Source organism: Pelodiscus sinensis, chromosome 24 (genome assembly GCF_049634645.1).
Source record: "Pelodiscus sinensis isolate JC-2024 chromosome 24, ASM4963464v1, whole genome shotgun sequence".
NCBI lineage: Eukaryota > Metazoa > Chordata > Testudines > Trionychidae > Pelodiscus > Pelodiscus sinensis.
Genome location: NC_134734.1, coordinates 3,336,955 through 3,347,389, shown reverse-complemented (window position 1 = coordinate 3,347,389; position 10,435 = coordinate 3,336,955). Strand labels below are relative to the sequence as shown.

At 53.9% G+C, this 10,435-nt stretch overlaps 1 protein-coding gene across 2 annotated transcripts; it reads right to left on the bottom strand.

The window, feature by feature from the left end:
• Positions 1–3,486: 3,486 nt before the first annotated feature.
• LOC102454989 (sialic acid-binding Ig-like lectin 12) lies at positions 3,487–9,754 on the bottom strand. Of its 2 annotated transcripts, none has more exons than XM_075907463.1 (6): positions 9,540–9,754; positions 8,786–9,151; positions 8,218–8,514; positions 6,473–6,572; positions 5,734–5,872; positions 3,487–5,271 (listed from the first exon to the last, which is right to left on the bottom strand). In XM_075907463.1, exons 1-6 carry the CDS (start codon positions 9,616–9,618, stop codon positions 5,122–5,124), a joined length of 1,131 nt encoding a protein of 376 aa, XP_075763578.1. In that variant the 5' UTR covers positions 9,619–9,754; the 3' UTR covers positions 3,487–5,121. The 2 variants fall into 2 exon arrangements, with proteins under 2 accessions (XP_075763578.1, XP_075763579.1); XM_075907464.1 differs by having other exon boundaries at positions 5,785–5,872.
• Positions 9,755–10,435: the final 681 nt, after the last annotated feature.

Sequence of the window (10,435 nt, the reverse complement as noted above, 5' to 3'; positions counted from 1 at the left end):
GTGAGGGTTTTTCAAAAATCAAAAAGGGGGCGTGATGCCGAAAAGTTTGGGAACCACTGATCAGGTGTTTGCCTGAGGCAGATAGCTGTGTGTCTGGGCAGGGGGGCTCCAGGGGTCTCGGCAATGCTTCCCTGGAGCAGGTTGCAGTGGATGGCCAGGGTAGATACCTCACTGTGTAGAACAAAGTAAAGTTCTGGAGGGTGATGGGTTGTTGGCTGGTGGTGCTTGTGAAACTGCGCTTGCACAAGCTGGAAGTGAGTTGTGTGAAGAACCACAGTGTGTGGGGGCTGGCGGTCTGGCTGCTGGAAGTAGCAGTGGGTCAGTGAAGGAAGCTGTCTCAGTCACTAGCTGTGCGCCTGAGAATAGCCAGGGGTGCTGGGACAAAGGAGAAGAGCCCGTCTCTAATTGTCCATCTTTGTGTGGCACCAGCATGTCTGTGAGGGAAGGGATAGCTCAGTGGTTTGTGTGTTGGTCTGCTAAACCCGGGGTTGTGAATTTAATCCTTTAGGCAGCTGTTTGGGGCAAAATCTGTCAGGGAGGGTCCTTGGTCCTGCTGTGAAGGCAGGGGACTGGACTCGATGACCTTTCCAGGTTCCTTCCAGTTCTAGGAGATAGGACTCTCCCAGTCCTTTGTCTGAGGAAGATGCCCCTCCACCTGTGATGGCTGAGAGCAGGGCTGTTTCCCCAGAGTTGGGACTAGATACAGCTAAGGCCCAGAAAAAGGGTGGCCTTAGGTTTGTGTTTGCTGGGGAGAAGGATGCTGTGACTTGTGTAGATCCAGTCAGTGTCTTGCCAGGATCCCAGAGATTCCGTTAAAAGCATTTGCGGAAAATCATGCCAGTCTAGACCTAGCCCCTGGGTATGGAGCCAAAAATATGGCATGATGACAGAAAGTGTTGTCAATATACACTTGATATGGAGCTGTTCTTGTTGCTGATGTTAACTTTTGTAATCAATGTGCTGTTGCTACCAAGAATTGTAAAAATGTAAAAATGTACAATGTGCATATTGTTTTGGAAAGCTATTGAACCTGTCAAGAAATGTACCAAATGACAGACTGTATGTTAAAGGACCTTGTGATGTTGATATTTCATGGTTAACGCCTGTAACTGGTCTTGGAACTTCTTACAGGACAGAGAAGATTCCAGCCATAATGTACTGTGTGGAAAGGGAAACTGAGGCACACCACCATTATGTTTTCATGGCTAAGAGCCAAGATGCCTACATTATGAGGGATGAGAATACTTACATTAACACAATGTTAATTGGAGTTCAGAGAGGTCCCAGAGCTGGTATGGATACATTTATTATTTTCCTTCACTCTGGGCAAGATCACGCGCTACACATAGGGATCATGCTGCAAAAGCAGATCTGATTGGCTGTGGTGTCTACCAAGTTTTACCTTGGGTTTATAAAACAGTGCAAGGACATGGTGGTTGGTATGACAGACCTTGCAACGAGGAAGCCTATTATAGGCAAACCTGGTTTTCATACAGATGTCCAGTTCTATACTCTTGTATTGGATTAGAACCCGTACTAGCACAGAGCCAAAACATGGGGAGGCCTGCGATGCCCTCAGTGATGTTACTGGCATCAATTCCTGCATCAATTTTGCATTGGGGTGTCGCCTGCTGATACTGCGAGTGTTCTCTGCCTGAGACAGAGCAGGGCCTGACCTGCCGGCTGTAAGGAAGGAATGTCCAGTCAATCACTATGCTAATTAGCGAGGCTCAGGGACAATGGCTCTCAAGGTGCCCAACACACACCTGAGGAAGGCGTCTGGGACCTGCAAACCAGCCAGGGCTTGATGGCTGCCAGCAGGTGAAACAGAGATCGGTCACTTGGCCATGTGACCTGCTCTGACAAGGAGGACACCGGGAGAGATATATAACGCCACGAGGCGGACTCCATCTGGCCTTCAATTCCGCTCCTGATCCCAGATGCAGCCTTGTGAGGAACAGCGAGCCAGGAAGAATCATTGGCCCATCCTAACATAGGATGTGCACCAGAGACTTTTAAGCCAGCGGTTTGTAACATCTCTGCTGAGAGCCTGCATTGAGAACTTGCTGATTCGATGCATGTAATGTATTTTCTTTAACAATCTTATTCTCCACCTTTTCTTTCTTTTATTAATAACCCTTAACATTTTAGATTCTAAAGGATCGGCCCAGCGTGATCTTGTGGGTAAAATCCAGAATGTAAATTGACTGGGAACTGTGGCTGGTTTCTTGGGACAGGGAGAACCCGTTCAGGGTCGGAGCGATTGGGTTCTATAACCCCTCCCTTGTGTGCAGGCCTGGGGATGATTGCAGCACAGGGAGAGCTGGAGTGTCTGAGGGATTTTACTCATGAGGCTTCCTGCTGGCCGGATTGGCAGCTGAAGTGCTCAGTGTGACTGGTTTGTGGCCTGTTTGAGGAAGGCCTCAAGTCAGCGGCTTTAAGGCGCCCGTTTTGAGCAATTTGCCCTGAGCAGATGCCGTCAGTGGTGCCCAGACCTGTCCTGGTCCATCACAGGGGGTAAATCGAGGGTCTCCTGGCAGCTGGCTCCTGCCCCTATTCCCCCCTTTCTACTCCTTTCCTCAGGGCAGGAATTCTTTGTGTTCAGTCCAAACTTGTCTCATCTCAGAAAGTACCACATGCAAAATGGGTTCCAGCATTGGGTGGCCTGGCCACAGGTCTTTGTACGGCCACTCGCAATCCAGGCTTACAGGAAAAACAAGCCCATTGACAGACTGTGACCTTGAGCACTGGGCCATTCAGTTCCCCAGTGCCACTACTGGCTCACACGCCAATGTCTAGATTTAGACACAGATTCACACGTCACTTTTCTAACTCCTCACACAAGGAAGATCCCTGCACAGAAAGTGAATATGGACATTCAGCAGATGGTAGCATTAAAAATGCTACATCATGTGATCGGTTTTGCCTAAAGTAGCTTCAAGTCACACCTAATCATATACCTATTTTCATGAAGTGTGGGGGAGGCAGTTGTGAGTTCCTTGGGTTAACACTGATATGTCCCCATGAGATAAATCTACTGATCCCCAGTGGCAGGAGGTCCCGCAGGCTAACTCCGCTAATAGCAAGAAGCAGGGAATGCAGATAAGTCCTATTAATACACCATGGCAGGAAGTCTTGTTAATAGCCAGTTCCAAGGTGCTCCAGGGTTTAACCATGCTGTGACGGACCGGGCCGTGTCTGGGCACAGCTGAGGGCGTCCGCTCAGGGCGAATTGCTCAAATCCGGGGCTTCTTACAGCCCCCTTGACTGGTGACCTCTCCAAACAGGCCACAAACCAGTCCCACAGAGCGCTTCTGCAACCTGCCTGAAGCCTCCCGAGCAAAACCCCTCCGACACCCCAGCAATATCCGTGCCCCAGATGGCCCCGGGCCTATACACAGGTGGGGGGTCCTAGCACCCAATCCCACCTACCCCGAACAAGTTCTGTCCGGTTCCAAGAAACCAGCCACAGATCCCTGGTCAATTTACCCTCTGGATCTTACCCACAAATCACGCTGGGCCAATCCTTTAGAATCTATATCTAAAGGTTTATTATTACAAGAAAGAAAAGCCTGAGAGTAAGGTTATTAAAGTACAGTACGTTACATGCACCGAATCTCCCAGTTCTCGATGCAGGCTCTAGCAGAGATGTTGCAGCTGCTGGTTTAAAAGTTCTTATTGCACATCCTACGATCAGGATGGGTTCACAGGTCTTCCGGGCTCTTCGATCCCTGCAATGCTGCCTCTGGGATGAAGTGCTGAGCTGAGAACAAAATGGCATCGACCGCATGGCCTCTTTATACCCCCTTCCTGGCCTCTTCTGGTCTCAGCCGGTCACCTGGTCCTCAGCCTCTCTCTGCTGGCAGCTCTTGGGTCTCCGCCCTCCTGCTTTAGGTGTGTCCTTGGGCCATCAAGGGCCATTGTCCCACAGGGCTTTGCTACTCAGCCTGTTCATAGCCATGCTTAACCACATTCAGAGAAACATTCAGCTTCCACACAGATTACAGATTCCTACCTACACACACAGACATTATACACTCACATAAATAGCGTACATAAGATTAACAAACAATAAGCTCCCATTCAATACCCCACATGGCTCCCTTTCATACCAATTTCTGGGGCCAACACCCCCACCTAGGGGTGCAGCAGCGATCTGGCTGCTTCCCTCCAATTCAGTAATGTGACACATGCTAACAGCCAGTGGCAGGGAATCCCACAGATTAAACTCAGTATTATAATATAATAAAGCCACTGTGAATGCACTGAAAGTACAAAAACAGACATGTGTATTTTGAAAAATCTTACAGTAAAATCCACCACTGGTTTGGGGCAAAACAGTAAGAATGGCTCTCAAGGTTTAGAAAGAAAGTATGGGGTTAAATGTCTCCTTCTAAGCGCTACAGCAGTGATTTACAAGGATTAGCCCCACTAATATCCAGTGGCAGGGAGTTCCAGAGATTAACAACATTAAACCCACCAATGAAATTGCAACCAGGGACAGTTTTGATCACTTCCTTCACAATCTACAGTGTTTGATGTTCCCTCCTTTTCACCCTCCCCTGATGGAGCATTTGAACCTTTCAGGGCCCTGAGATTTTCCCCTTTCAGGATTTTAAGGGGATATCAGAATATTTAGGAAATTGGAGGTGGTAGAAAAATCCTCTCTTCTTAGTGATCCAGGGGCCTACAAGCGTTTCACTCACTAAGGCATTAAGGGGGCCTGGCACAAGGATTAGCTGACACTAGGGACATGATCTCTATGGGTGTCTGCTATTATGTCATCAATGGTACCAAAACTGACTGGATATCTGGAGATGGGGCCTTGTTAACAGACATGAGTTTATGTTCAGAGAAGTTGGCACATGGCCTGGGGCTGGTGGGTCTGTGGGATCTTCTGCTGCTCCACATGGTGACTAAACCATATCTGGTACTATAAACAGCAAGTGATGCTACTTCTTAACGTGTTGGTTCTAGACGTATCCCACCGCACCCACCATATCACCACCAGTAATCCCACTGCTCACTCCCACGGCTCTAGCAAAAACTATCGCAAGTGCTACAGGCACTTGCTTAAATAGAAGAGGTATTTAATTCACTGTCAGCTCTTCCGCTCCTGCTTTAGGGAGAGACATTGGAGTAGATCTGGTCAGATGGCATACGTGACTGTAAACCGTTGATGTTCTCATAGACTACGTCTCCTCCTGCAAAATTCTCATCGTTTTCCACTTGTTCCATGTTTGTACAGTCATCAGCAGTCAGCTCTGGAAGCTGCAAAAAGGAATGGTTGGATCACATGGTGACTTATGTGCAGCTTCCTCTGGGGTGGAGCAGCTGGGGAAAAGCCCCATACAATACCAGATGGGGACAGCTCACTTGGTGCCAAGATGCAGTCAGGGGCAGGAAGGAAGACTAATGTATCTAGGGCAACAGCATGCCTATGCAGAAGGCAAAAGCAATGAACTATCCTGAAATCCAGTTAGAACAGCTGGATCTATGACCCCCAACCTCTAACAAACTGGAGACACGTCTGGTTACCAACAGGACTCGGAGACTCTGGCCAGTATCTCTGGGACAACAACTACAGGATAGCGCCCCCTAGTGTTCTGCTGGGGCTGTGGGAACAGCCCTGCCTGCCAGGGGAGAGCCCCCACCCATCCGGAGACCGTGCAGGTCCCTCCTGGATTAGCCCTGAAGGCATGTGGAGAGGCATGTGGCCCTGGCATTCCCCACCTTTCCCCCTGCACTGGCCTTGTACAGGTTGGACTGATCCTCTTTCTTCACCTTCCTGGACTTCTTCCCATTGGGGGATGGTTCCTGCTCCCCGTTGCCTCCGTTGTTGTATCTTGAAGGACCATCCTCTGTGTTTTTCCTGCAGGAGGGAATAGCTTTAGATCAGCTCCCACAGCCCAGGAGCTGCTAGTCCTAGAGGTTAATGCAACCAATCCACAGTGGTAGGGAGTTCCAAGGGTTAAATCTATTCCTAGTTAGTGGCAGGGACTCACATGGGTTAAGGATTCTATCATTTAGGGTATGTCTACACTAGCCCCCTAGTTTGAACTAGGGAGGCTAATGTAGGCATTCGGAGTTGCAAATGAAGCCCGGGATTTAAATATCCCGGGCTTCATTTGCAACTTCGAATGCCTACATTAGCCTCCCTAGTTCGAACTAGGGGGCTAGTGTAGACATACCCTTAGTGACAGAGGATCCTATGGGTTAACTTTGATAATATCTGGTGGCATGGAGTTCCACAGGTTATCCCTGCTACTACCCAGTGGCAGAGATTCTGTAGGCTAATTCTGTTTTAGAGGAGCCACATGCCAGAGGAGAGCAGCATCCAATCCTTTCCCAGTTGCCTGCTTTTCACGAGTATCTTCCTGTGTGCAAATGAATTCACCACCCTCAGTTCTCCTCGGCCAGTTCTCTTGGTCTGTCTGCCCTACACTCCAAGCCTCTGGCCCGGTGTCCTCACCTGGCTCTCGCAACCTTGCAGACCACAATCACCAGCACCAAGAGGAGCAAAATGCCACCAGTGACTCCACTGGAGACCATGAGCAGGAAATTATCATCGCCTAAGGAGAGACAAGGACACAGATGGTGTGTGCAGTGGGATTAATGGTGTCAAGAGGGCATGGGGAAGCACGTGTATGAGGGTAATTATGGTTAGTTACAGCCTGCTTGTGCATGGGAGGAAGGAGCTATTGTCCCCTCCCCTTAGAGACCTGGTGTATATCTAAGAAAATAGGGTAAGGGCTCCCTAGCTACCCATCGCTTCCTGGGTTCCCCTGGCTCTGAGGCAAATTGGTGGGTGGCTTCTATTTGGGGGTGAAAATATACGGTAACACCACCGCCACACTCAGGCTTCATATTTATAGTAGCCCAGTGTCTGAGAGTCTGTAACGCCGAAATGCTGGCTGTTCCCTCTGGGCGGCCCGTGCTGCATGGGGAGTGCGGGACCCAAACTGCCGCTTGCTCCGCTTGCTCGCCTGCGGCGGCCCGGCCGAGCGGCACAGAAGTCAGCTGAGTGCCACGGAGAGACGGGAAGGGGGGCGGGGCAGTGACGTGTGGTGTGACAGCAGCTCCAGGCCCCACCCCCTGGCCATGAAAGTCACCGTCCCGCCCCCCTTCGCCTCCCGCCGTGGCGCTTGGCTGACTTCTATGCCACTCAGCCAGGCCGCCGCATGGTAGCAAGTGGCACAAGCGACTGTTTGGGCTCCGTGCCCCTCTCCCCCCCCCCATGCAGCACAGGGAGTGCGGAGCCCAAACGGCCGTTTGTGCTCCACAGTCCCCCGAGTGAGAGGCAGGAGGGGGAGGAGGAGAGACAGAGAGAGAGGCAGGAGGAGGAGGAGAGCTGAGAGGGGGGGGGCAGGAGGAGGAGGACAGGAGAGAGAGAGAGAGAGAGAGAGACGGAGACAGAGACAGAGACCGGAGGCTCAGGAGAGAAGACCAACGTGGAGGAGAGACCTGAAAATCCCGTCTTATGTCAGGCTAATTAGCTAGTTATTAAATAAAAGGCAAGTTATATTTAGGCCAATCTGTGTAGAAGACTAATTATGGTACTAGGAGACATGACTGTGTGTGAGCGTAATTATGGTAGTAGGACACCCCATGCCAGCCCCCACCACCCAGCTGCCCCAGCCCTGCAGCTTATACCCAGGCTGGGGTGTATATGTGAGTAATTACGGTAGCAAGGTGCTCCACCTCCACCCCCACGGGTCCCCGGTACCCGCAGGCACCAGGGGCAGCTCAGCCTGGCTCTGCCCGTGGGCGTTGGCGGCGGCGCAGGACACGTTGGTCAGGGCCCCGGCCAGGCCCTGCAGCTCCCCGCTCACGGCCGGGCCTCGCGCCCAGGACTTGGCCCGCAGCTCGGGGCCCTCGAAGTCCCCGGGGACGGTGCGGTTGGGCAGGCGCCACTGGAGGTGGGGCAGGGGGTTCCCCTTGGCCGCGCAGTAACATGTGGCCGCCCCCCCGGGCCCGCTGCCCCACACCGTGCAGTTCCCCCCCGGCAGCAGCTCTGGCGCATCTGCAACGGGACATAGCGCGTGTGGGGAATTTGTATCCTGGAACCCACTGACTTCCTGGATCTCAGCTCCACATCCTCCCCAGTCACTAGCCCCCACTGCCCTCACATTGCCAGGCATAGAAAGCAAGAGTCCTGCCTGTCCCCTGTAACCACTACCCCACACTCTCCTTCCAGAGCTGCACGGGGTGACTCACAGCAGACATGGAGCCGCACGGCTCGGCGGGTGGACACCCCGACCGCAGGGTACGTGACGGTGCAGCTGAGCTCTGTGCCATTGTGCGCCAGGGTGGGCGTGAAGCGGAGCACGGAGCTGTAGGAGACGCCGTTCCCCTGGGGCTCTGAGACGTTCATGGCCATGGAGTCGAACCCTCCTGTCCAGGTGATTTGGGGAGGGGTCCCAGAGCAGGTGCCCGGAGCCTGGCAGGTCACATTCACTGGCTGCCCAGGCTTCAGCACCTCGGGGACCCTCAGAACAGGCTGGTCCCTCAGCTCTAGGAAAGAGAAAACCATTAAGAATCAGCCCTGTGAGAATTACTGCGGTGAATCCCCGGCACATCCTGGCACAGGGTATTATTCTGGCTAACTCGTGGAAATGTCCTCCACTGGGTATATTTGATGCTAACCCATGGAACTCCCTGCCATTGGGTATTATTGGAGGTAACCTGTGGAACTCCCCAACTGAGGGTATTATTGAGACAGACCCATGGAAATCCCTTGCACTGGGCATAGTAGAGCTCAGTATTACTGGGCCCCCTGCTGCACCTGTGACGTTCACCAGCGGCTGGATCTCCAGGTAGCTGTATTTGCTCTCTCCCTTCTCGAAGCGGAAGTAGTAGCGGTCCCGGTCTTCAGCCCGCACGTCGCTGATGCTGAGGGAGCAGTCGTCCTCGGGCTTCTCAGCCACGCGGATCCGACCCCTGGGCTCCTTCGGGGGCTTGTTCGGGTTGGTGCTGGCCACGGGCATGCTTCTGTCCTTGTCAGCGTCTCTGAGGTACCAGTATTTGTAGACAGGCCCTTGGGACTCGAAATCGGCTGTGAAATTGCAGGGGAGCAGCACACAGAGGCCCTGCTGCACCGTGACATGGGGCGCCACCTGGATCCGATAGACCTGCCCCTGGGAGAGCTGGGCTGCAGGGGAACAGACCAGCCCTGCTAGTGCCCCCCAACCCTGACCCACAGCCCCCAGCTCTGCCAGGGCCCCTCAACCCTGACCCGCAGCTCCTGCTCTGCCCGTGCCCCTCAAGCCTGACCCACTGCCCCTAGCTCTGTCAGTGCCCCATAACCCTGACCCAGAGCTCCTCAGCTCTGCCAGTGCCCCATAACCCTGACCCAGAGCTCCTCAGCTCTGCCAGTGCCCCATAACCCTGACCCACAGCCCCCCACTCTGCCCGTGCCCCTCACACCGTCCTGTATCTGACAGTCTCAGCTCTGGCGCAGGAAGGCGTCTGAAGCCAGGAGTCCTGGGTCTCTCCCCGGCGCTGTGGGATTCCTGCCCCCGGCTCCCTGCGGCTCTTACCCTGGCAGAGCAGCGCGAGGAGGATTCCGAGGCCTCGCCTGGTGCAAGGGGGCGTCTGGCCGGCTCCTGGCCCCCACATCCTCTTGCGCCGCAGCTTTGGGGGCAGCCTGGGATCACGGGCGCCCCGATTGGCTCCTTTCTGGGGGTCTCAGGTCCCTGCGTGTGCAGGTCCTGAGGAGAAGGTGGAATGAGCTGAGCAGGGACGTGGATGGTTAGAAATGGGGCAGCTGGGAGGAGAGTGAGAGCTAGTGGTTAGAGCTGGTGCACTGCAGAGCCTGGGACTGCCACTGCCCTTGGGGAAACCACATCCTGCCAGCCCCACCCTGCCCCACACAGCACAGGCCCCTGGGCCACTTGGCCCCTTTTGCTGGCATCCTGCCTGCCCCCATCTATGCATATGCAGAGCAGGGGGCAGCCAGTGCTGCCTGTGTCCATCCCCCACAGCCTGTGTGCTCGATAATGCGGCATTCACACCCCCGCTCTGGTTTCACACCCGGTGCTGGGAAATGTTGCATTTGACAGGGGGACTGGGCACGATGCGAGCAGGGCTGGGGACCAGCCGTGTCCTTCCCGCCCCCCGCGATGCTGCATCACCAGCAAACTCTCCCCCCAGAGAGAGCCCAGCGCCATGGGAGCTCAGACAAAGTCCATCAGCTCAACGAAGGCCAACGAGCTGCCCCAGCCCTGTGCCCCCCCCCACCCATGCCAGGGTTGAGGAAACTCTGACCCACGGCTCAAGGCAGAAGCTAAACAAACCACAGAGGAAACTATTGGTCTCCTCACAAGCTGCAGTACAGGGCCCGGCCGGCTCCCCTCCAGCCTGGAGCCACCTTCCCCTGCCTCTCGGCTCTCTGGTGTCTCTTGGAAGAAGGCGAGAGCTGAAACCGATCCACGCC